The 26,733-nt window shown below is 50.3% G+C and overlaps 1 protein-coding gene across 4 annotated transcripts in view; it reads left to right on the forward strand.

Annotated features, from left to right (window-relative positions):
• SPECC1L (sperm antigen with calponin homology and coiled-coil domains 1 like) overlaps positions 1-26,733 on the forward strand; it is a 55,330-nt gene that overhangs the window by 12,355 nt on the left and 16,242 nt on the right. For all 4 annotated transcript variants that reach the window (XM_079762626.1, XM_079762623.1, XM_079762624.1 and 1 more), the window contains 12 exons: positions 669-858; positions 5,469-5,622; positions 6,966-8,599; positions 10,311-10,518; positions 14,661-14,734; positions 16,025-16,200; positions 17,721-17,884; positions 18,410-18,501; positions 19,523-19,613; positions 22,947-23,030; positions 24,748-24,904; positions 25,820-25,922. In XM_079762626.1, the coding sequence (XP_079618752.1) occupies positions 706-858; positions 5,469-5,622; positions 6,966-8,599; positions 10,311-10,518; positions 14,661-14,734; positions 16,025-16,200; positions 17,721-17,884; positions 18,410-18,501; positions 19,523-19,613; positions 22,947-23,030; positions 24,748-24,904; positions 25,820-25,922 (3,090 nt within the window). In that variant the 5' untranslated portion in view covers positions 669-705. The remainder of the gene's footprint in view (positions 1-668; positions 859-5,468; positions 5,623-6,965; positions 8,600-10,310; positions 10,519-14,660; positions 14,735-16,024; positions 16,201-17,720; positions 17,885-18,409; positions 18,502-19,522; positions 19,614-22,946; positions 23,031-24,747; positions 24,905-25,819; positions 25,923-26,733) is intronic.

Raw genomic sequence — 26,733 nt, forward strand, 5'->3', positions numbered from 1 at the left:
CGGTTTGGGAGGGTGGAGTGTCTGAATCACTGAAATGAATGGTCGTCCCTGAGCTCAGCTGGTGGCACTGTCTTTCTGGCTCGTGAGCCCTGGTGCCATGGCTTCTGGAGTGAGCATGTCCGGAGGCCTGCTTTCTCGTGGTGTGCATGCTCGTTTGTGGGAGGACTCTGTAAGCTAGGGTCACACTCCTCTTCCTAGGACAGGAAGCAGAGTTGCAAAGATTCGAAGTGAGGAAGTGATTTGCCCACGGTCTCACAGGTCACACAGGTCTCACAGGTCACACAGGTCTCACAGGTCACACAGGTCACACAGGTCACAGCTTGTCTGTCACAGCCGGAGCTTGCCCCAGCCCTCCTGACTACGTGCAGCCGTGCTATTGCTGAGCCCGGGAGGAGGTTCCGGGGACAACACGGCCTGTCATATATGAATATCGCTAGAAGTTACATGAATTGAATTACATTAGAATCATTTCAGATTCGTCACATTCGAGAAGGAAGCCTTGCAAATAAGGGGCATTAATAAGTCTAAGAATGTTTCAACTTTTATTTCCTGTAGCTGCGTCTAGCTTTCGATCATTTTTTATTTATCACAGAGTAAAACTCTTCAAAAGCACATTTCTGAGGCGCTTTCTCTCAGCTTTGTGCTCAGCATGCCATTTCTCTCCGCAGGTTTGCTTGTAAATGCATCACGAAGAGGCAGCCCAGAATGAAGAAAGCAAGCAGGGGTGTCGGCTCAGTGCCTAAGGTGTCTGGGATAAGCAAAACGCAAACCGTAGAAAAAGCTAAACCCGAGAACAGTGCTTCAGCATCTGCAGGCGGCAAACTGGTCAAACCTGGAGCAGCAGCAGCGTTGTCAAAGGTACGCTGTGGCGATGGTGGAGCCGGGACTCAGGAGGCTCCATCTCCCTGGGATGTGTGATTTATTAGAGAAGCATCATGTGGGGTTCGCCCTCTGCTGGCGCTGGGAGCGCATCGCCTTGAAGAGGTCGCAGTCTGGTGTGTATGGCTGACTCTATGAATGAAACCAAATAGTCGGCTTATTCATGAGACAAGTCATTGAGCCTCATGCAAGGCTCTGTGCTGGTGTGAGCTGGAGGGAGAGTCTGCCTCAAGGAGTTTGTTTAGTAATGCGTGGAGGTGAGTCACACAGAATAACTAAGATACACACGAGAAAATCAGATGCCCTGGGAAAGCCGGAAAACGTCAGCAGCTTCAAGTAGGAGAGGATTGTTTCCAGCCTGAGGGTTATGCTGGGTCTTTTTTTTTTTTTTTAATATATTTTTATTGATTTCAAAGAGGAAGGGAAGGGAGAGAGAGATAGAAACATCAATGTGAGAGAGAACCATTGATCGACTGCCTCCCGCACACCCCTTACCGGGGATCGAGCCTGCAACCCAGGCATATGCCCTTGACCGGAATCGAACCCGCGACCCTTCAGTCTGCAGGCCGATGCTCTATCCACTGAGCCAAGCCGGCCAGGGCTATGCTGGGTCTTAAAGGATGACCAGCAGTGACATTCCTGAGACCCCCGGGCAGGGTTTTCATTCCCACCCACCCCTTCACACTGTAACTGTCACTTTCAGACAGCTGACCCAGTATTAGTTCTAGTTGGAATTGACTCTCCTTTATAGGCCGGCTTGTTCTTGTTATCATATAGGACAGTGATTCACTAGATCAGCGACTCTCAGCCAGCGGGCCGCGAGAACATTTAAAACATGAATGAATACCTGACCGTTCAGCCAGGGGCACTGACCTCTTTTCCCGTAGGTGGTCAAATAATAAAATGAAAAAGACAACAGCCAACACAACAGTAGCCAATTAATTTTAACTAATACCTATTTTTTTTGTCAGACCAGCAAAAAGTGTGATTTGATGTGCTGCAGAAGTTTAGTAACTAGTCTTGTGTGTGCCAGGAGACGGAAGAGGTTGAAAGTCGCTGCTTCGCTCATGGGTTCAGGAGCAGACCGGTGGCTAGTGTGTGCCTGGAGGGCCGTGGAGAGGCGGAAGTGAGGGGGACGGAGGGGAAGGGTGGGTGCAGGCCCTGGCACACAGCACGCGCGCAGTCAAGCGGCATTATTGGTTTGCTCCGGACACTCCTCCCAGGGTCTGTTGGTTTGGACGCTCCCAGGGACAGGATGGCTCCAGGTCGCGGCTGTGCCATCGCAGAGTCCCACGTCGTCTTCCAGCCTCCCCACCCCCCCCTCCCCCCGCCCCGGAATTCCCTTTTCCGTTCTTTGCTTGTTTGTCGGAGGGAGGGAGGGTGTTCTGGGCTCTGGCTCGGTGGGGAACCTGGAGAGGGTCTCCGCTGGGGGGAGCACGCCCTGCCTGGAACACGCCCGCTGGGAAGCCTTTGTCCGAGCGGGGCTTTGGCAGATGAGGCTGAGTTATTTTTAGGGGTGCCTCCAGGAGCGGCGGGCGAGGGACTTCCCTGGGTGTGGAAAGAGCTGGCAGGAAATGCTGGTTTTCTCTACCAGGGCTGTCGAGACCAACCCAGACTTACTCCAGGGGCTAGGGATGCCCAGCCCCTCTCCTTGCTGCTGTCCAGTGAGCTGCGGGGTCCTGTGGCCTGCGGGGGGCCCAGGCCTAGGCCTCTGCCTACGTCCGTTAGTCTGCACCGGCACCCGGATTCGTTATTTCCGCGGAGGGCTGCTCCTCTTCCGCGGGAGGCAGCTGCAGCTTCCGGCCTGACTGGTTCCTGGGTTTCTGGGGCTGCCCTCGGCGTGGAGCCTGTGTGGCCTGTGACTTCCGTGACTGGAAGAACAGGTTGAGACACTGGCTTTGGATTTGCCCACTGCCTTCCGCTGCCTCCTTATCGGTGGCAGGCAGCGTCTGTGAGGTTCCCAGTGGAGGGTGCCCCGGGCAGGCGGGCCCGATCTTCTGAGGCTGGGACCGGAGCTGCAAGCAGCTCGTCTTGAGCAGTGGGTGCTCTCTCATTGTAAAGCAGAACTGTGTGCCTGCTGTGTGCCAGCGCGTGCCAGCTGTCCCGAGCTGTGGCCTGCTGTGTGGGCTGGTTTGGGTGAGTGAGTTCGGTGTGTGAGTCGTGGGGAGGGTCACAGAGGAGATGAAGCTATTTGGGGACACTTCACCCCGACTAGAGCAATTGCTCTGACTTCAGAGAGGAGGAGACAGTCTTGAATAGAAATTGGAGTAAAGAAGAAAACTGACAATGAACAGAAAAGTTTAAAAAAAAACCCTAAAAAGACTTGGAGACCCACAAACTGAAGTGTTATTTTATGTTTCTAAGTTTTCAAATTTCACTGTGGTTCTCTAGCATATAGATACCTCCCCACAACTTGAACTCCTGTAACGGTGCTGGAGCACTGATGATTAACCAAATGAATGAAGCATCTGGCTTTTAAGGATTTAAACACTGCATGCCTGCTCATTCCCTCAAGTGGACACCCGCATTATTGTGTCCGTCCGGTGTGAATGAGTCAGAATTAATACCTATTTTCAAATATTGTTTGGGGCTAGACCTACTTGAGTGGTGCAGGAAGGGACTCTGACCCAGAGCATCTCGCTGCTGATTGCAGCTTTTGCAAATAGTAAAATGAAGCTCTACTGTTATTTCCCGGGAGTTTGGGGAAATCGTCCAGCAGCTGTGACATGTCTTGGGCCTTGGTTTACCTAATTCTTCGTCACAGCCAGTAGAAGAGATGGTGTCCATGTAGGACGGTTTCCTACAGGCCTCCACTTCCCAGTTTCACACAGTGCTCGGGCGCTCATGTTCATCCCGGCAGAAGTAATACACCTACTCCTGGTACTGATGGGAAGACTTTTCTAAAAATCGATAGATGGGAATTAAGCTGAGTTACTTCAGTTAGAATCTACCTAAATAACTGATGACTCGATGGTGATTTGTGATCATATGTTTTAGTGTAAGAGGAGTTAACGGTATGATTTGGGTGACACAGGTTACCAAAGTTACACAGGTTTCACGGTGCACAATTCTACGACGCATCACTGTACACTGTGTGGGATGTCCACCCTCCAGGTCAGTGACCGGTTTTATTAACAGAACTAGTCTTTTTTTAAAAATACATTTTTATTGATTTCAGAGAGGAAGGGAGAGGGAGAGAAACATCAATGATGAGAGAGAATCATTGATCGGCTGCCTCCTGCACGCCCCACACTGGGGATCGGGCCCCCAACCCAGGCATGTGCCCTGACCGGGAATCGAACCTGGGATCCTTCAGTCCGCAGGCCGATGCTCTATCCACTGAGCCAAACCAGCCAGGGCAACAGAACTAGTCTTAAAGAATATGAACAATCCTTAATGATTAATGCACTATCCCCCTCCCTTATTGTATAGCCTAGATTTTTCATAATATGACAACCCTAAATACCAAATCTAATTTCTGTTTAATGCATTTAAAACATTAATCCTTTTTCCGCCTCTTTTTTAGTAAGACAGATTGACCTACCTAATGGTACTACCATGAATAGTTTTCATAATTGAATGATGAGAACAGAATCTATTCCATGTGGAGTCACTGACATTTAGAATGGGAAGAGACGTTAGAAATTGTTTTACTTATGAACCGTTCTAATTCGTAGAGATGGATTAATTATGGTTATCTAGGGGCAGCATGTTTCCAGATAGAAACCACATAAGTCAGGTGACTGACTGTGCCTTCACCTTAGCTGCCCAGAACTTTTTGTTTCTTTTATTGAGGAAACAAGAAAAACGCTTGTGTTCTCTCTCGCTTCTGGGAGAAGTAAAAACCGAGTTCAGAGTGCTTGTGGGGTTTTTGAGAAGCGGATACTTTCCCTGCATCTGTACAGAATAGAAACGAACGCTACGAATGGTCTTTCTCAAGCAGCACCATCACTTAGACTGACTGGCCTCCCTCTAACCATAAAATACCTAGTTTTTATTTATGTATTATCCAGGCCTCTAAACACATCTTTCAGTTTTGGCTTAAATTAGACTACTAAAAATTTGATAAGGTAAGAAAAAATTTCAGAATACTTTTTTAGGTCTTGGCTTCGTTATTGAACCATTTAAGGGCATGCAGATGATTTCTGATTCCCATTGGTATTTCTCTCTAGAAATTGCAGGATGGCACTCCCTGTGGCATTATGGAACTTTCCAGAGAGCCCAGGTGGCATCGCTCAGATGGTCTCTGTTCATAGTCACGTCCTGGATGAAGGAGGAATAGGGGATGTCTCATTTTTCTCGTCCCTCATGAAGCTGACACCTGTGAGCACTCAGTGGGCTCTCATAACATGTTAGGTTACATATACGATCACAGATATGATTTCTTCACTTTAGGAAGAAGTGTGATTGTTTGGAAAGCAGTTGAGAAATTCTGCTTCTGTTGCACGTATGATAAACGGCTTGCTAACGGTTAGAAAGTCTTTGTAGAACTCTTGAACTCAGTATAAGTCAGGAGCTTTATTTCGTCTGAAAGTACTCTTTATCTTGCTTCATCTTGTCGGTTTATTCTGATTTTGTGTTGCTTGCAGACCAAGAGCAGCGATGACCTGCTGGCTGGGATGGCTGGAGGGGTGACGGTGACGAATGGTGTCAAAGGGAAGAAAAGCACCTGCTCTTCCGCAGCGTCTTCAGCCTCGGCCCCCGCCATGACCACCGTGGAGAGCAAGCCCAAAGGCAGCGCAGGTGGGCGCTCAGCCACCTTTTGTGCGCCGCGGCGGGGCAGTGGGATCAGGGTCCACCGAATAGAGAGCTTCCGGCACGTACACAGGGAGCTGACCGGCCTCCCGGGGCCTGTGTCCGGCCGCTCGATCCCTCTCCTGCCCACTGGTCACAGCGCCCGCGGGAGCTTCTCCGCCTCCCGGCCTGTCCCTTTCTCTGGCCGCTTGACCGCCTTTCCCGGGGACATGCTCAGTGCTCCCCCAGTGCGGCTCCTCCTCCTGGCTCCCTCGTGCACAGACCTTTCCTCCTCGGCCTGGCCTGTGGCTTAGTGAAGAAGGGCGATGGTTTGGCTGACAGAAGTGGGGAAGGGAATTACTATTGGGGGGCAGCGTCACGTCAGTCCTTTTCCTCTGTGGCCTCCATTTGCGCTGGTTCCTCCCCATTCTCTTACTTGTGCCTTTGAATCTGTTACTGATCTATGGTCCCTTCTGTGTGTTTACAGAGATCCCGATCTTACTCCCTGAGGGCAGGGCTTCCTTCATTTCACGGCTCATGTTCCTCCTCCACCCTCTGCCTGCCTTCCTCACATGGTCCATTAGCACCGTCTAGGTTAGTCTCCCTGGAGCGGCTCCCTCCGCATGTTTCCCCCGCTCAAGAGCATTTGCTGGCCTCTGGCTCACTGAGCTCTCCTGGAGTCAGTCTCCATAGGAATCTCCCTGCTGCTTTGTCACCTGTGTGGCCTCACTTACCTTTTTACGTGCCATGCTCGTCCTGCCTGCTCGTCCCCTGCCTGTCCTGTGGCGGGCCACACTTCCCTCCCCTCACTGCTCCTGACACCTGGCCAAGGTCCTGACTGTCTTCCTGCAGCACGGAGCTCTTTGTTCCTTATTGCCTCTGTGGCTGGCGCCTGCCACATAAAGAACTACTGGGTGCTTTAAAAATACTCATTGATTAGGTCTAGATAGTATTTTTCAAAGTAAAAAAAAATGCTAATTTATTTCTTAAGTGTTTGTGGGTATTTAAACATATTCCTGTTATTTTTATAATAAACAATGGATCATGCCACAGCCGGTATGATTCAGTGATTGAGCGTCAACCCATGAACCAGGAGGTCATGGTTCATTTCCCAGTCAGGGCACATGCCCGGGTTGCGGGCTCCATCCCCAGTAGGGGTTGGGGAGGAGGCAGCTGATCGATTATTCTCTCTCCTCGTTGGTGTTTCTATCTCTCCTTCCCTCTCCCTTCCTCTCTCTGAAATCAATGTGTAGATGCCTAGATTTCATCTCATTAGACCCGGGGCATAAATAAACTATGTGCCTTTTTATCACTAATATTTTTGCCTTAAATTCTTTGTTTTAAACATGTAGGCACAACCTCTTCAACCAAGCGTAGCACATCCACAGGTAATAAAGAATCCAGTTCTACCAGAGAAAGGTTACGTGAGCGTCCCCGGGTAAACCAGAGCAAAAAGCTGCCGGCTGCCGGCCAGGGAGCCAGCGACGCGGCCCTGACCAAGCGCTCCCGCAGCCGCACGGCTGCCGAGTGTGACGTTCGCATGAGCAAGTCCAAGTCGGACAATCAGATCAGCGACAGAGCTGCTCTGGAGGCCAAGGTGAAGGACCTGCTCTCGCTGGCGAAGACCAAGGACGTGGAGATCTTACATCTGAGAAGTGAGCTCCGAGACATGCGCGCTCAGCTGGGCCTCAACGAGGACCATTCTGAGGGGGAGGAGAAAGCCGAGGAGAAGGAGGCCATGAGTGTTCACCAGCCCACCGATGTGGAGTCCACGCTGCTGCAGCTACAGGAACAGAACACGGCCATCCGGGAAGAGCTCAACCAGCTGAAGAATGAAAACAGGATGTTGAAGGACAGGCTGAACGCGCTGGGCTTCTCCCTCGAGCAGAGGCTAGACAGTTCGGAAAAGCTGTTCGGCTATCAGTCCCTGAGCCCAGAGATCACCCCCGGGAACCAGAGCGACGGAGGGGGGACGCTGACCTCCTCGGTGGAAGGCTCTGCCCCGGGGTCAGTGGAGGACCTTTTGAGTCAGGACGAAAACACCCTCATGGACCATCAGCACAGCAACTCGATGGACAATCTAGACAGCGAGTCCAGTGAGGTGTACCAGCCCCTCACCTCGAGCGACGACGCCCTGGACGCACCCTCGTCCTCGGAGTCGGAGGGCGCGCCGAGCACGGAGCGCTCCCGCAAGGGGAGCAGCGGGAATGCCAGCGAAGTGTCCGTGGCCTGCTTGACGGAGCGCATCCACCAGATGGAGGAGAACCAGCACAGCACGAGTGAGGAGCTGCAGGCCACGCTGCAGGAGCTGGCCGACCTCCAGCAGATCACCCAGGAGCTGAACAGCGAGAACGAGAGGCTGGGCGAGGAGAAGGTCATTCTGATGGAGTCGCTCTGTCAGCAGAGCGATAAGTTGGAGCACTTTAGCCGGCAGATCGAATATTTCCGCTCCCTTCTAGACGAGCACCACATCTCTTACGTCATCGATGAAGACGTCAAGAGTGGCCGCTACATGGAGCTGGAACAGCGTTACATGGATCTGGCGGAGAACGCCCGTTTTGAACGGGAGCAGCTCCTTGGGGTCCAGCAACATTTAAGCAACACTTTGAAGATGGCAGAGCAGGACAACAAGGAGGCTCAGGAGATGATAGGGGCCCTCAAGGAGCGCAACCACCACATGGAGCGGATCGTGGAGTCTGAGCAGAAGGGGAAAGCGGCCTTGGCGGCCACCTTGGAGGAGTACAAAGCCACCGTGGCCAGTGACCAGATCGAGATGAACCGCCTGAAGGCCCAGCTGGAGAATGAGAAGCAGAAAGTGGCGGAGCTGTACTCCATCCATAACTCGGGAGACAAGACTGATATTCAGGATCTCCTGGAGAGCGTCAGGCTGGACAAGGAGAAAGCAGAGACCTTGGCTAGCAGCCTGCAGGAGGACCTGGCTCACACCCGGAATGATGCCAATCGGTTGCAGGACGCCATTGCCAAGGTACTGCCTTAGTAGATCAGTGTTCTGGAGCAGCCTTCTGCAGCTGCGCATGCGCACGCCCACTGAGCCAGCATCGCCTGCATGGGGGTCATTAGCTCCTTGTCTGTTAATCCTCACCCGCGGGTACTCTTTCCCATTGACTTTTTAGAGAGAGTAGAAGGGCGCGAGGGAGGTGGTGGGGCGAGGGGGGGTAAAAACATCATGTGAGAGAGATACATTGAGTGGTTGCCTCCTGCACACCTGCCCAACTGGGGCCGGGGATTGAACCTGCAACCCAGGTACATGCCCTTGACCGGCAATCGAGCCCATGACCTTTGGTGCCTGGGTCGACACTCTAACCAGCTAGCACACTAGCCAGGGCTCATTAGCTTTATTTTAAGCTGATACGCTTAAAGTTTGAGGATGGTTTTCTTTTATTGGGGTAGAATGAAAAGTATTCTTTTTTAAAAAATATATATTTTTTTATTGATTTCAGAAAGGAAGGAAGAGGGAGAGAGAAAGAGAAACATCCATGATGAGAGAGAATCATGGATCGGCTGCCTCCTGCAAGTCCCCCACTGGGGATCGAGCCCACAACCTGGGCCTGTGCCCTTGACCAGAATTGAACCTGGGACCTTTCAGTTTGCAGGTCGATGCTCTATCCACTGAGCCAAACCAGCTAGGGTGGAAAGTATTCTTACAATAATGTCACTTGCACTCGCTTGCATTTTGTTATCGTTTTCCTGCCTGGGGCTGGAGTTCAGCTACAACAGAATGTGTCCCTGGTTCTGGGCACACCCCGGGAGCATGTCAGGCAACTGGACATCGTCATCTGGGATGTGTGTTGGCGTGAGAAGGGTGGAGAGCCAGTGTTCCGGGTGTTGTGTGCCTGCTCGTCCTGGGTGGTGTCGGGTCTCACAGAGCCTGTGTGAGGCAGCGCGTGCTCTGGAGGGCGTGCGGAGGCTCCTGTTCTCCGAGGCCTGCGGTCTGTGCTGCGGGGCCTTTGAGGTCACTAGTGCAGCTCCCGTTTACATGCGGCGGAGCTGTGAGGACGCAGCGTGCACCCCAGGTTGCTGGCACTCGCCCCGGGCTCTGTGCCCGCCTGATGGCTGGTATAGAGTCTATTTGCATGAGTTTATCTAATTAATCTAGCTCACGTTTTGTTACCTATTGTAGTGCAATGACTTTTAAGTAAGAAACATTAGTATGTCTTTGGCCAAATTTGCATAATTTAGACTAATTTTTTAGTGATACAATTTAGATGTATTATTTGTTGGAGCATATACATATATATATATATGAACTAATGCTTTGCAATGACAGTATTTGGGGATTTTTGTTTCCATTATTAATTTGATACTGAAACTGCCACGAATGGGACAGTTTCTGTGGGAGAGCATGTTAACCATTAATCGAATGCATGCCTTCAGCCCAAACTTTGGAGGAGGGAAAATTTCCAGAATTTCCTCCTAAATAATCTAGTTAAATTCAATGATTTGCCAACATAATTTCAGTCAGTGATGCAGTGACAAATGTACTAAGTATGTTACATGAAGTTGTATTGTAGAAGGCGTCTTCGTACTTTTAACCAGGTATTTATCATGCAGGTCATTGTAGTTCACGCAGAGCAGCTCGCACTTAGCTTCCCTTTGCAACTGTGCAAACCTCAGTTCCAGAATGTATCGGAAAACCACTCTAAACTTTTCCCATCTGCACCACCGCTTTCGTACAGGTAGAAGACGAATACAGAGCCTTCCAAGAAGAAGCTAAAAAGCAAATAGAAGATTTGAACATGACATTAGAAAAATTAAGAGCAGAGCTCGAAGAAAAAGAGACAGAAAGGAGCGACATGAAAGAAACCATCTTTGAACTTGAAGACGAAGTGGAGCAGCATCGAGCCGTGAAGCTTCATGACAACCTCATCCTTTCTGACTTAGAGAGTAAGTGACGTGGCATTCCTTCCTTCTCGTCCTGCCCACCTTGGCATGTGGGGAGAGTTTGCAGTCAGGAACAAAAGAAAGTTAGTAACTTTGCAGGCAGCACTTCAAAGGCAGTAGCAGCAGCACAGCGGCCAGCAGAAATAGGCGTGTGGTGAAGCCCAGGCCACACGTTAGCTGCTAGTTTCCAGGATGTGTGTTTTGTTTTGAAGAACTGTTAAGCAGAAGCGTTATATTAAAACCGTGCTTAATTATGGGAAATTATTTAAGCAAAAAGCTAATGGGGTTGTTATTTTCTAGATCTTAGGAAAAGCCATTTATTACCTATTTCTAGTGATCGCAAGTATACCGTGACGAGAAAGCATTGATCCTTCATAATCTTGTGCCTAAATCGCAGGTTTATTTGTCTGATTTTCCTCCCTACCGTGGAGATTTTATAATCTGATGGAATTGAGACTCAGATTTCAAGTTGCTTTTTAAAAATAAAAGTTTTTGAGAACTATTTTTGCAGTTATTTCAGATTTATAAAAAAGTTGCAAAAATAGTACAAAGATTTCTGTGGGAAAGTTTGATGAAACAGAAATTTCATGATCTTAAAATCTTCCCACAGTCTGTTGATTATGTTGCAAGTGAGGGAAAGAAGCAGCAGGAATTATGCAGTGGAAAAACTGGGCCACATTTTAACAGGGTGATCATGTCCGTGACCGAGGCGTAGCTATGGGACACTCAGCTAGGCTGTATTCTGGCTGAGGCATAACTTCAATTAATCATAGAGAAACATTAGACAAAAAATATGACGCAGGTTTTACTAAGAACGGGAGTGGGTGGTGCTGTATTCCTAAAATGCGCCAGTATCAGAGAAGACAGCGATGGAAAAGCTCGAGTTAAGGAGGCTCCGGAGACAGGACAATTAAATGCAATGCCTGTGCCTAGACTGGGTCCAGTACTGTAAGGGGAAATGATATACTGGATATTATGACAAAATTGGAATGTGGATGGCAGATTAGATAAACATATCCGTATAAATTTATGAACTTGATTACTGTGTCTTATAAACGAATGTCCCTATTCTTGGGAACCACACACTAAATATTTAGGAGTAAGGGACCATGATGCATATCCTTAAAGCGTTTAGGAAGAAATTAGGGATGGAGCCCTGGCTGGTGTGGCTCAGTGGTTGGGCATCATCACGAGCACCAAAAGGTTGCTGGTTTGATTCCCGCATTTCCCACATAAGACTTTTGATTTGAATGTGGAAAGAGCGACACCATGTGGTAATCACTAGAAAAATGTTAAATGATCGGGATTCCGGTGCCGAAACTTTATAAATTATCGCCACAATAAAATTACATTAACATCGTATGGGTTTTAATTAAAGAATGGCTGAAAATTCTGAATAAATTATTTAGCTATATAGTTTCTCTTCCCATTTTTCTGAAATGAAAAGTTCCAGTATGCAGAAATACTGCAAGAATGGTATAGTCAGCACCAACTACTGAGACGTGACCATTTTAATTTAATACTTTGCAGTGTTTTGTGTGTATGTGCGTCACCGAACCAGCGGACAGTCAGTTGTAGACCTGTGACACTTAACATGCAACTGCTCTTGAACATTCTCAGTGCTCCTTCGTCACTTCCCCACTTCCAGCGATGCGTCTTCACGTCAACAGTCGTGTAAAGGCACTCGTGGTGTGGATAGCAAAAACTAGAAGCATTCTAACTTGGTTAATAGGAAGTTGCTAAAACAAATCATGGCATATCCAGGCCATGGAATACTAGCACAGCCGTCAAAATGATGCTACAGGTCTGTCTGTATTTGCTAAAGGTATCCCTGACCTGCCAAGTAGAAAGGCTTTTAAAGCAGTATAATAGTAAGTCCCATTTTTCTTTTAAAAAAGTATAAACTCATAGGAAGTCTGAAAGGATATAACCAAATCTAATTAAGGGTCATCTATTTTTGTTATCCTTTTCTGCTTTTAAGATTTTATTGTGAGCATGTATTTTAGAATCAAGGGGGGAAAGTTATATCCACTTTTTTCCCAGAAAAACAAAAATGAGTAAAATAAAAATTGAAAATAAAAGTAGTAAATAGTTGATTTGAAGCTCATCTGTGTCCTCTTTGCACATCAGGAATTCGGGTTTGGGGATAAAGCTGTGACGCCTGGCTGGATGCGCCGCCTGCCTCTCTCCCCTGCCCCGAGGCGCGGTGTTCTAACTGGCTACCCTTGTTCTTCCCCTTCTTCTGAAATGGCACCTGACACCCATTGGCGCAGCTTGACCAGATATGAGAGTGACTGAGCACTGGTGTTAGTACCTGTGCGCTTCTTGATTTGGAGGGCACGGAAGTTTGCTTGTGAACTTGCGTCATTTTATCCCCCCGCCCCGCCCCCCGTCAGTGGTTGGTCTGTGCCAGTGGCCAGTGGTAGCTGCCCAGCAGCACTGCAGGAATGACGGGCGTGGCACTGGGCCAGCGTGGAGGCCTGGTTATTGTCCTTGGCTTGTCTTGGTGATGAAAGGATGATGGACCCCACTGTTAAGTGGGCAGGACAGTGCCCACAATTATTCAGAGCAAAATTGGTCGAATAACAATGAGAATAGAAATTTACCTGATTTCTAAAAAAAATAGGGTTGTAAAATTGAGTTATCGGTCATTTAAAAACGAGATCCTAGTGGTTCTTCTGTCCTTTGCTAATAGAGTTGCATGTTGCTTTGGAGGGGAAGACAGTAGGTGGCAGTGTCCTCACACCAGGAAGGCTGTGACGGGAACTGCAGTTAGAGGCTCCAGGATCGAAGACATGCTGTCCTGGTGTGATCAGGAAGGGGGCTGAACTAGTTTTCCAGACAAACACTTAGGCACAGACTCCTTTGGTTCTGAGGAGGAAAAGCCTGTTGTCGCTGTGTTGGTGGTGATATGTCCTCGTTGATTTTTTTTAGAGGGAGGGAAGGAGAGGGAGAGAGAGAAGCTTTGATGAGATGAGAGAGAAACATCTCTCGGCTGCCTCCTGCACGCCCCCGTGACCTCTTGGTGCATGCGATGGTGCTCAACCCATTGAGCCACACTGGCCGGGCCTGTGGTCATTTTTAACCTTTGTTCCAAAGTGAAAATACATTATGACTTGTAAGTTTAAATCAGATTCCCTAGAGACACTTAGTGCGCTTTATTCTTCCTAAACGTGGCCGCTGGCCGCCAGCTTCTCTTCTATTGAAAAGGAATCGGACCTGACAGTGATAGGTATGTGGTGTTGGGTGTAGAATGATAATCTTTTCAGACCAGTGATTATGGGCATTTTGTGGCCATTAATGCGGAGAAAGAATGAGGACAGAGAGAAGGAAAAGGACGAAAGCAATGAATGGAATTGGTTAAGCGGCAGTCACCAGCGTGGCGCCCTCAGGCCGATCCCCGTAAGCCTGGGTTTTGGAGCGGAGCTCTCAGTAGAATGGGGCTCCCCACACATTTCTGGGTCCGAGGACGCTGCCTCGGCCGGCCTTCGTCTTGCATCCCCACCCATCTGGTGTGGCCCCGGCCTGTCAGTGCTCATTGAATGTGTACAGCGAGTGGAGTTGTTGGAAGAACATTCATATCATGCAAGAAATAACAAGTATTGATTTACTTTATAAATATGTTTCTTTATTTTGTAAAAAGACTCCTAGAATTAATGGAAGTAGCAGCTCCCCATGGTATTATATAATTAAGTTTGTAAAAATTGTATTAATTCACCACTTTTCTGCCATTTATTCCAGTGTATAAAGTAAGTTATGCTTGCATAAATGCTTTATATTAATAACCCTTGTGATTAAAAGTTCACATTGTAATAGCAGTCAATGTTGTTTTGATTGTGTGTGAGCCAATAATATGCGTGTTTCTAACAATTGATTTTACTGAACTTTTTGTTTCAGAATTAAGGCATTGAGGAAGGAAGTACTCCAGAAATTGTGATTTAAACTTGACATTTTCTCTAGAAAGTAATACTGGTTCATCCTTGGAGTGAACATTGCTTTTTTCTTTAAAGCTGTGAATTAAAATAACAAGGCTGTGGGCAGCATGGCTGTTTCTGAATGCCATGTTTAATCACCTCCTCCCTTCCTATTATTCCTTTTGAGTACACCTCGGAGAATAAACATTTAAACTTCTGTGATCGTTTCAGATACGGTTAAAAAGCTCCAGGACCAGAAACATGACATGGAAAGAGAAATCAAGACGCTGCACAGGAGGCTGCGGGTAGGATAAGTCTTCATGTATTATCGTGTTAGAAAACAGAGGGCAGTTACTGACCATGTTAACGTTCACGATAAGCTTCTAAGACAGTTGTAATATTGACCCCACTAGGCTTGGAGCAGAAAGCAAATGCCATTATTTAAAATTGGGACTGGTACTAGATTCTGGGGAGAAGAATGTGCTAGTAACTCATTAGTGGTAATTTTAGAAAGATGGATTTAAGCCCGGCCGGCATGGCTCAGTGGTTGAGCATCGACCTCTGAACCAGGAGGTCACGGTTCGATTCCCGGTCAGGGCACAGGCCCGGTTTGGGGGCTCCATCCCCAGTGGAGGGCGTGCAGGAGGCAGCCGATCCATGATTCTCTCATCATCATTGATGTTTCTATCTCTCTCCCTCTCCCTTCCTCTCTGAAATCAGTAAAAATATTTATATAAAAAGATGGGTTTCAGAAGCACATGTTATCTTTTGGAAAGAAGGGGGATTCGCTGCTGATTAGAACGTTCCAGTCTCCGTGCAGCTGGTCAGCGTGCCGCAGCGGCGCCTGCGCAGGGGGCGGGGCAGCTAACTGCACAGCCTGGGTGGTGCCGCAGTCGCTCGGCTGCCTTCACGGGCGGGGCGTTGCTTTGGGGTGGCAGGCGCTGGGCTGGGGCGTGGGCAGCTGCAGCGGCGGTGGAGGTGATGCCCCGGGGAGGCTCCCCAGCCACACCCGCACCCTCCGTGGCCGTGGGAAGCGGTGGGCTGTCCGGCTCCTCAGCTTCCCTCTTTGTCCCTCAGAGTGTGTCTGCCTAGATTCAGTTCAGTGTTTTCCTTCTGGCTTCCTCTTCCTTTTCCTTTACTTGGGATTTTTTTCCCGTTAGTTTTTGATGTCAGGATATTTATAGTGTCTCACTCTGTGACTTCTCACTATGGGTCACACAGCATTTACCTACCTTCTTGAGCTGTTCAGGGGTGAAGCGCTGTGCATTGTTTATTTTCATAAGACTTACTTTGAAACTTGAATGAGGAAGGAAGGCTTGACTTACTATCATTAATATTTATTGAGCACTTTTTGAATGTTTGATGCCTCAGTAGACCGATAGCTAGAAAATGTTTCCCTCATTAAGAAGAAGTTCAGTCATAATAATCGCATTACCTGTTAGCTATAGGTAATAGCAATTCTCTGGGATTTAAAAGAAACTTATCCTCATTTAGGACAGTGCATTACAGCAACCTCATCATAATCACATTTTGTTGTTTTTAAATAAGCGTTTATTGCTCTCTTTGGGAAATAAAAATTCAGTTTTTTAATATAGGAAGAGTCTGCGGAATGGCGGCAGTTTCAAGCTGATCTCCAGACTGCAGTGGTCATTGCCAACGACATTAAGTCTGAAGCCCAAGAGGAGATTGGTGACCTGAAGCGCCGGTTACATGAGGCTCAGGAAAAAAATGAGAAGCTCACGAAGGAACTGGAAGAAATAAAGTCCCGCAAGTATGTTTTGAGAATCCAGTTGTGTCCATATGTTCCAATACATCCCCATTTTGTCATGTGGTGTTATGGAGAGAACTTGGGGTTTGGCGCTGGGATGACTGAGCTTGGAGCTAGTAGAAGTTACCCCACTTTCCTGGCCTCATTTAGGACACCTGTGACAGAGTGCATCCACATGGGTCTTCCAGAATTGTCGGTGTCCATAATCACAGCCCTGGAGGAGGTCAGAGTGTTTTATTTTGTTAAATTATATTTTATTGATGTCAGAGAGGAAAGGAGAGGGAGAAAGAGAAACATCAGTGAGGAGAGAGAATCATGGATCAGCTGCCTCCTGCACGCCCCACACTGGGGATTGAACCTGCAACCCGGGCCTGTGCCCTGACTGGGAATCGAACCAGTGACCTCTTGGTTCATGGGTCGATGCTCAACCACTGAACCATGCCAGCAGGCAGCAGCTAACTTTTAAGTAATTACCACTTGTTGCATTTTGGTGTACCATCAAGGAAGAATAGCCACAGTTATCTTAAAAAAAAAAACAATGATTTTAATATCATTAAAATTTCCTTTCCTTTTCCAATTACATATCTGTGCAAAGCTTACTTTTTTTCACATCGCAATAGATTGACTATAAGAAATGAGAACCTAGCAGTATTTTATTGAGTCAGACATTGAAGAGATATGCAAAAATATTAAAACACTACTGTTCTTACTAATATTTTTTTAGTTTTTGAAAACATAGTCAAAAGAAGAGCCAAATGAGAAATTTTCCTAAGGACTGGCTTAATTTTTGCTCACCTATAAACTTGCTTGATAGTTGCGTGACATGTACAAACGCTGCAGCTGAAATTTCATCCCCGATGAAAACTTCTGTGTTAGCTCAGAGAATTAGAGCTGGCCAGAAACGAAGTGCAATTGATTTTTTAGATGACTCACGATCGTCGCGCTGAGCATCCAGGAGACTCGTGTTACTAATATGGGCTCAGTCTTTGTTTTTTCCTCTGTAGAAATTCTGTTTGGAGACGGCAGCAGTTTTTTAAACGTTATTTTGAAAGTATGTGCTTTGATTTCATTTCTTTGTATGTCCGTGTCTGCGCGTAGCATGTTGGATAGAGCCAGTCTGGATGACCTGTATGTGCTGGGAGTTCCCAGACTCTCCTGAGGGCCCAGGCCTTCTCGGCAGCCCAGAACCGTGAGGTCCCCAGTTCTGAGTCAGAGTTTCGGCCAGCCCGCCTCCCGTTTTATTGCTAATTGATTACTACTGTCCTCACCTTACACTCACTCAGATGAAAATGGAAACTGATGGTTACTTAACGTACTTAGGATAGCCTGATAAAAGATTGTAATATCATTTCCTGGAATTTACCAAGCAAATGAGAACATTAAACCACGTAACTTACTCTGCTCAACCGATAGCATTTTTTAATTTTACACTGATACTGTTTAATGCTTTTCAGTTGGGAGGGGGAGTTGGTATTATCTGGTGTATATGTAAAAAAATGCCCTGATTTCAATCTTGTTTCCAGGCAAGAGGAGGAGCGAGGCCGGGTGTATAACTACATGAATGCTGTTGAGAGAGACTTGGCAGCCTTGAGGCAAGGGATGGGGCTGAGCAGGAGATCCTCCACTTCCTCTGAGCCGACCCCCACCGTGAAGACCCTCATCAAGTCCTTCGACAGTGCGTCTCAAGGTAAGGTCTTGCCCGTTGTGCCGGGGCAGGCCACGTGTTCTGCGGCCTAGCTCGATGTGCTTTGTTGCCTTCCTCTCTGCGTCTCATCAGATTTCATAGAGAATCACTGCGAGTCTCGCTGAAGCGTGTTTTTAACGGGACTTGGGGAAGTGTCAGCTCCAGAGGTCTTGGTCTCAGACTCGTGCCTGGCCCCAGGCAGAGCTGTCTTCACGCAGCCCGTGGCTGCGAGCGCCCGGCCTGTGCCTACGAGCTTCCGGGGGCTGGCTTCAGTCCCTGCCCTTCCTCTTCGCTGTTTCCGGCCTGTGCCCTCCAGTGCCCACTTGGCATGGGCATGGAGGTGGTTCCTGACATCTCATGTCCCACACCAAACCTTGTCCCTCCGCTTCGTGTTCCGCGGAGGTGGCCTCAGCCTGGGCGGCCTCCCGGGGAGCGGGGAGCACCGGTTCGCTTAGTGAACCGTCGGGACCAGTCACCAGAGCTCCCCCTGCACCCCGATGCATTCTCAGGCCCTTGTTTGTGTTTTAGTACCAAGCCCCAATGCCGCCGCAATTCCTCGAACCCCTCTGAGTCCGAGTCCGATGAAAACCCCGCCTGCGGCCGCCGTCTCCCCCATGCAGGTGAGTGCCTGCGGCTGAGGCCAGGGGTCTCAGCACCGGACAGGTGGTCCTTCCTCCTCACAGTCATTTGCACTCATGCCAAGTGGGAGAGGGGGAGCAACTGACTTCCGCCTGAGGGGTATAGTGGGATTCCCCCCAAAGTGCTGGTGAGTAGACGTAATTGAGATAAATTGTGGCAATGTCGTTGTATTAATCTGAAAGTCTCTAGCAGGGAGAGTGAACAACCCCGGACACTCCCTGTATGTGCAGCCCTGCTCCAGTGCTGTGTGGTAACTCACTCGGTCCGCACAGCACCTCTGCTGGGTGCTAGCGACTGTTCCTACCCCTAGTTCTCACCTGTGGAAACTGAGGCCCAGAAGGCATCTTGCTGAGGGTCAGACGAGGAAGAAGAGGCCGAGCTGGGATTTGAACCTGGGTGGTGTGGCTTCAGAGACCATGCTGTAGCCACTGACTGAGTTACTTCTCTGGTTGGACGTGGACTTGGCATGCCTCAGCCGCTGCTGCACACACACCATTTCACCGCGCAGCGGCTGGATGCAGCAGCGTGCCCGTTCCCACATTGCTCCGGGCTGGCCGAGCAGTGCTTTCCTGGCTTTGCCTGGGCTCCCTCCAGCAGCGGCACCAGCGGGGGGGCGGGGCCTGGTGGGCTCCTCTCTCCATGTGGTCTCTCTCTCTCTCTGGCACATAATGTGACCAATAACCATTTTAAACAGAAACATCCCAATGCCCAGTTTCCCTCAGAGACACCGTCTGTAACCCTAGAGTGTAACGTCACACCAGACACTGACATTGGGACATGCAGCCAGAGGTCCCATCACCCAGGACCCTCCTGCGGCCCTTTCACAGTCCCCTTCCCGCCCTCCCTGCCCCCGGCGGCCGCTGGTGTTCGGCGTGTGTCTCACTGAGGGAGTGGGTTGCCGCCTCATCACACTTGGGAAGGGATTATGCACATTCGTAACTGTGTGCTCTGCCGTCTTCTCTGTGCGCTAACCTAACGTGCCATGTTTATCTGTGATTTCAGAGGCACTCCATCAGCGGACCAATCTCCACATCCAAACCCCTGGCAGCGCTGTCCGATAAGAGACCCAACTACGGGGAGATCCCCGGGCAAGGTACAGCTCCTGCGTGCGGCATTTCACTTCCGTTACTAACGTCGTCATTCCGACCCTTCTGGCTAACTAACGTGTTACTTCCTTTGTTCCGGACGTGACTTAAGCCAGTCTGGTATACATCTTTATCAGAAGTTTACTGATAATGTGTCTTAATTACAAATGGGGGGTTAGTTATTAATAAGGGCATCTTGGAAGACAGCTCCCTCATCGCATCCTGGTAAGTAAAGAAAGTTGCTGTTGCTGGGCACTGGGTGTTCATAGTTTTCTGTGGTGTCCGGATTGTTACCCCCTTTTACAGATACTAACAATGAGGCCTCACAAAGCGTCTTGGTGCAGGTTAGGTTGTTACTGAGCAGTAGGCCTGGGCGCTCTGACTCCCCAGCCCCTGTGCCGATCGCTGTGCTCGCTGCTGCTGCTCCTCGGAAGAAAGGGAGGCTGACAACGAGGGTCCAGCCGCTCTTCACACAGCTCTCACGCAGAGCCAGCCCAGGACCAGTCTCCTCCCCTTGCGGTCAGGGCTCCTTCTCTTACCCAGAATGCATTTTTAAATACATCTTTATGGATTTCAGAGAGGAAGGGAGAGAGAGAAACATCAGTGATGAGAGAATCAGTAATTGGCTGCCTCCTGCACGCCCCCCACTGGGGATCGAGCCCGCAACCTGGGCATGTGCCCTTGACCAGAATTGAACCTGGAAGCCTTTAGTCTGTAGGCCAGTGCTCTACCCACTGAGCCACACCGGCCACGGGCACACAGCGCCTCCGCGAAAACCCTACAAGCGCATCCTGGGAACCGGGGCCCCCGGGCGCGGGCGGCACCCCCTAGGAAGAGCGCCATCGTGCACCAAGGCGACAGACAGGGGAGTCGGCAGCACCCGGAAGTAGTGGGAAACACACACCACCACTTTTTACTTGAATTAAATTTTCCACGTTACCATTAGGAAACTGCCATTTCCCTAAAACCTTACCCTCCCCAAGAACACAGCCAACGAAGAAAGCGAAACCAAGGCTATAGAGACAATGAATCAAACTGGCGTGTCCGCCGAGGCCGTCCTGGTCATGCCGCAGGGACCGCGTTCCCAGGCGCCCCACGCCTGCCTCTGGCCACGCACACTGCGGGCACCACCGAACCACGCTGCCGAGTGTGCCGCCCACCCCTGGCCAATCCCGGGCCAAGTCTTCCCTCACTGCACGTCTGAGGACCCACGTCGGCTCAGCTGGGCAGACACGTGTGACGTGTACTGAGAGCCCTCGTTTCCTGGCCCTGCAGCCTCCCCGGCCATTCCTGTCACTCACAGTGGTGACCGTCCCGGCACGCGTCTGCTGCCGTGGCCGGGAGCGCTTCCCCCGAGAAGCACAGGTGCTCAGAGGCGCTGTTACCGCCGGAACCATGTCCGTCCGCCACTGCAGGGCGCGGCCGGTTCCCTCTTCCCGCCAATGCCGTCTGCCTCCTCAGGAAACACTGGTGTGCTACCGGTGCGCGCGGCAGGCAGGAGAGACCCCCTTCACAGGAGGGCCCGCTGCCACACGGAGCCTTCAGCCACGCTCTGACAGAAGTCACTGGGCGCCCACTGCTCGGCAGGCACTGGGCTTGGCGCAGAGGTCAGAGGCAGGCAAACAGGAGGCGGGAAACTTGCCCTCACGGAACTCGGAGTTTAGAGCAGAAGCCAGACACTTAAGAAATCATTACAAGTGCCCTGGCCGGTGTGACTGCTCCGGGCCGTGTGAGGCTGGTCTTCTTAAGGAAGTCAGTTCACCGGCAGCGTGGCTCCGCGGGTGAGCACCAACCCATGAACCAGGAGGTCACAGTTCAATTTCTGGTCAGGACACAGGCCCGGGTTGCGGGCTCGATCCCCGGTGTGGGGCGTGCAGGAGGCAGCTGATCCGTGATTCTCTCTCATCATTGGTGTTTCTCTCTCTCTCCCCCTCTCCCTTCCTCTCTGAGATCAATAGAAATATTTTTTTAAAAAGCAAGTTCATCCTTTCCCTCCAAGTAGTTTGTAATTACAGCCACATGTGCCTCATGCTCAGAGAATAAATATTAAGATAGATGTGCTGTCCTTGAAAGATAATGTCACGTGCATTACTTTGGACATCATGATGTTAGGAGAGGGAGTGTTTGTTAAGTTGTCAATTCTTAAAAAGAGGTTTTGAGTGACCTTTTCTTGTGGTAAAGCTTACCTTTTCCCTTTTAAAGAAGTGTTTGCTGTAGCCGTGCCGTGAGATTCATTGCTCCCTGAGACCAATAGTCTTCCTGAAGGTGGTGTTCTCCCTCGTCCTGTTCCCACGTCCCTGATCCACCCCGACCAGGCGGAGCGCATCTCGTCTGCCCTGAGCTTGTGGGCCTGGCCACAGCCTGGTCAGGCTTGTCGCCTCGGTAGGGGGTGTGCTGGTCTGTGTTTGGGGGCTCCCACTACAGGGCGCAGGTCCTGAGGACGCAGCGTTTTGCCTAGACCTGCAGGGCAAAGGCAGCCAAGCTCAGGAGGGTGGGGAGACGTGCGGAGACGGGGAACAGCTTGCACCCGTGTTCCAGGGACTCCAGAAACTCCCTCCCCAGCTTGTGTTTAGAGAGCAGGGGAGGAGCGAACAAGGCGAGGCCGCACTCCGCTCGCCCGCGGTATCTGATCGCGGCCTTGCCTGTGTTCAGAAATGCCCACGCTTCCTGGTCGCCCTCAGACGGAAGTCCACACGCCAGCCAGCCTCGTCCTCCCTCCCAGCCCCTTCCTGCTGCCTCCTCTGCTTCCCAGGTGCCCTGTGTTAGCCAGGCGGGGACTTCATTCTGCACCTGGAAAGTCCTGTGCCCTCGCCCTGCGTGTCGTCTGCTGAGACACTGTCCCCACTCCTGTCCCTCTGCTGCAGCCCAGCCTCGTGGCCTCCCTCGCAGTGCGGAGGCCCCCCTGCACCTGGTCAGGGAACGGCCTCGCTGTGTGAGCGCGGTTATCGCGGGGTTCTGAGCAGCTCCCTCCTGGCTGGTCTGGGTCCGGGTGGCTTTCTCACTCGCTGTGGGGGGCACCAGGCCAGGCTGCGGTGTCGTTTGTGCTGTGGAGACCCAGATGCCATAGGGACCTTCCGGTGCTGAATTGCATCCCAGAGGGAGGTGGCAGCTGGTGATTTAGAGGCACTTTCGTCTGTGTCCGATTGTCATCCCTGGAAATAAAACACGGAGCGAGGTGCTTTCCCGTGCCCCTTGTCTGTGGAATGGCTTTGTTTGTGTGGGGAGTCGTGGAAGCGCCCTGGGCTGGGAGCGGAGGTGAGAGGCGTCACCTCACCTCCCGCCACTGTGGTGACTCGGGCGCCCAGTGCCAGGGGTCTTGACTGTGGCCTCACTTTGCGCAGAGCACCTGCTGAGGACGCCCTCCACCAGCCGCCCGGCCGCCCTGCCCAGAGTGCCCGCCATGGAGACCGCCAAGGCCATCTCAGGTAACGCCGCCGTGTGCCGTCCTTCGCGGGGCCTCGGACTGTTAGCGCTGGTGCTGCTCTCTCTTGGGCCTCGCCAGCCCTCCCGCCTCCTTAGCTCTTGGGCTGGTTATTCTTCACTCGGATCTCCTCTGTTGTAGCTTTCAGAGTCTGTAGAAATCCTACGGCCCTGATTAACACACACACACACACACACACACACACACACACACACACTCACACACACACTCACATCACACACATCACACACATCACACACACTCACACTCACATCACACACACTCACATCACACACACTCACACTCACATCACACACACACACATCACACATACACACACATCACACATACACACATCACACACACACTCACACACACACTCACACACACACACACATCACACACACACACACACTCACACACACACACATCACACATACACACACATCACACACACACTCACACACACACACTCACATCACACACACACTCACATCACACACATCACACACACACTCACACACACACACTCACATCACACATACACACACACACTCACACACATCACACACACTCACACACATCACACACTCACACACACACCAACTAAACTAAATAGTTCCATTCATTTAAAAAGTATTTATTAGCCCTGGCCCATTGCTCAGTGCTTAGAGCGTCGGCCCCCTCACCGAAGGGTTATGGGTTTGATCTGACATTGAAAGAAAAGACAGTAATAATTATAATACCATGCCAGAATATGTAAGTGCAGTATTACTCTGATAGGATCCTGTAATACGAGAAAGCACCTGACATCACTGTTCTAGGCCGTGTTGTATTCTGCTTGTGGTTATCCCGAAATTACCAAGGGAGTGTTAGCCAGGAAGAGGGAAGCGGTGTCCCTAACCGGGGACCGCTGCTGGTGGCATTGCTGCATCGGCCAGCCTCGGGGCCGCAGTGGGTGGGCCCTCATCTCCAGCGTCTTCTGAGGTCAGAGAGCTCATCAGCTTTTCTCAGTGCATTCTTGCTAAAAAGCCGCTGAAGTGGTACTTGCAACAGTTCCAGAACTTGCTGTCATTCTAACAAGATACCTTGTCCTACTATGCCCGACTTGCAAAGTAGGACTTCTCTGATTAGTTTTATTTTTCAGTCGCTGACTTGACACCTTTTGATCTTCTGTCTCATGGACGTGTGGTTTTTAAAACATGGTCTGACCCAGAATTAAGTGTGTCTCTTCTCTGTCCCTTTAACGGTGTTTTTGGCTAATTCCAGAAGGACCATGGTGATTTTATTGGAGAATAGTAGCTGTCAAGTACTGCTTTATTAGCCTTTGGTTTTAGTGGTGTTTGTGATTAGACAAACGTCCCAGAGCACTTCCTGTGTGCGGGTGGGAACTGAGGTCACAGGGCGGGTGAGACACTGCGTACCACCAGGGCAGAGGAGGCTTAATGCATATTTCAACCACTGTCCATCCTTTTCTGTATTGGTTAAGTATTACCTGTGTGTCCTTATCCCCCCATCACCCCACCCCCAATCATGCCCAACTACTGGACATTTTTATAGCTTTTTAAATGAAGAGATTCTTTCAACTTATCAGTAAGATAAAGAAAATTGTACCTTTTCCGCCTGTACAGTAATTTCTGCTCTGGGAACCTGTTGGAGGAAATGTCTCAAGAGCTGCGTTTAAAATGTGTTGGCTATGAAATGCTTGATGACTGTTTCAGTGTCTCGGCGAAGCAGTGAAGAGATGAAGCGGGACATCTCCGCGCCCGAGGGAGCGTCGCCGGCCTCTCTCATGGCCATGGGCACCACGCCCCCGCAGCTCTCCCTCTCCTCGTCCCCCACGGCGTCCGTGACCCCCACCACCCGCAGCCGGATCAGGTAGAGCGCTCAGCTGACGCGTTCGGCGCACCCCTCTCCTGCCCTTGGAGAGGAAATGACCAAGTCACAAAGTTACGCACTCGGGCCCAGACTTTCCTCTGAGTGTTAGGGAGTCTTTTCTCATCTCCTCCTCTGTGCTCAGAATTGGGTAAAATGGTCTAGAAGTAAAAAGTAAAACAGGCCCTGGCTGGTGTGGCTCAGTGGGTAGAGCGTTGGCCTGCGGACTGAAGTGTCCCGGGTTCGATTCCGGCCAAGGGCACATGCCCAGGTTGCAGGCTCGATCCCCAGTGGGGGGGGGGGGGCGGGGGGGCATGTAGGAGGCAGCTGATCAATGATTCTCTCTCATCATTGATGTTTCTGTCTCTCTTTCCCTCTCCCTTCCTCTCTGAAATTAGTAAAAATATATTAAAAAGAAAAAAAGTAAAACAGTTTCTTTCCCAAGCAGCTGTTGTTTCTGTTTTGGGGTTTTTAATTAGAGAATGGTTGAACACAAGTTAGTATTGTGAAATTCAAATACTGGGGAGCGGGTGGAATGTTAGGGAGACTAGAAAAGTGGGATTTGAGTGGGGCCTTGAGGGCGGGGGGTGGGGAGGGCGGGCAGGCTTTATTGTCAAAGCCAGCGACTGGAGTGCATGTGCGAAAAGATGAAGCGGGGAGGAGGCGGTATGGCACACGGAGAGTATGGGCACAGGAAGGCGGAGAGCAGGCCGGGGGACAGGGGACCCTGTGAAAACCGCAGGGAAAATGAGATGAATGGAAAATGCACCTGCCTCTGGGTGCCTGAGTGTGTGAGTTTGTCCTGTTCCAGAGCGCAGACCAGCACTGGGCTTGCCTGTTCGTTCGTTGGGTTTCTGCTTTGTGGTGGTGCTCAGCTACAAAGTATTTCAGCTTTGGGTTTCTTCTTTTCACGTTCAGGGAAGAAAGGAAGGACCCTCTCTCAGCGCTGGCAAGGGAGTACGGAGGCTCCAAGAGGAACGCCTTGCTGAAGTGGTGTCAGAAGAAAACGGAAGGCTACCAGGTAACCACACGCGTGTTCTGTCCCACGTGAGTTCCCAGACAAGCGCTGGAGTGTCGTGGCTCGTCCGTGTCCCCGTAGAAATGAGGAGCCTGTCCTGAACTCGGTGCGTCCGTAAGCTCCTTCCCTTCCCGGCACAGCGAGGCCTGGCAGCGCGCTCAGCTCTGACAGCCGCTCTCAGGTCCTGTGAGTGCCTGGGTTGAGTTCTCATCTGGACTGAGTAAAAATGTTCATTTTACTTTAAGCTAATATTTTAATTACTGTGTTTGAAGTCTTCTTTTGGCTAAGTTGTTTTTCATAGAATTTTCCCTTCCTACTTGGTTGCTTTGTGCCCTCATCACTTCACATCTGGATTATCTCAACAGCCTGCCCTTTCCTCCCCTGTTGGTGTCTGTCTCTCTCTCCCCCTTTCCCGTATTTCATTTAAGTGATGTTAGATACGGTGTTTGGAGAGGAATCCTCGTCTGCACCCCTCTACCCTGCATCCAGGGGACTGCGGCGAAGTACAGTGCAGAGCGCCAGGTCCGCACATGTGGTTTCAGTTAGAGACTCTTCTAGCCTGCAGCCACAGTTCTCAATTGCTGCTTCATATTTGGTGCAACCACAGAAATACAACATGAGAAGGGAATTAAGCTCTGTGTAGTCCTGGTCTCATCACATCAGCCTCATCTCGCCAAAATGACATAAAAGAACGAGCTGTAGCACTTTCTGACCACTTTTGTGTGAGAGGGAATGGAGTGATGGGGAGCAGACTGAGACTTGCCATAAGTAAGTCCCTTCGGACACATTGTGATGGCTTTGGGCTGTGTCTTCG

This window comes from Cnephaeus nilssonii (assembly GCF_951640355.1).
Source record: "Cnephaeus nilssonii genome assembly, chromosome: 22".
Taxonomy (NCBI): domain Eukaryota; kingdom Metazoa; phylum Chordata; class Mammalia; order Chiroptera; family Vespertilionidae; genus Cnephaeus; species Cnephaeus nilssonii.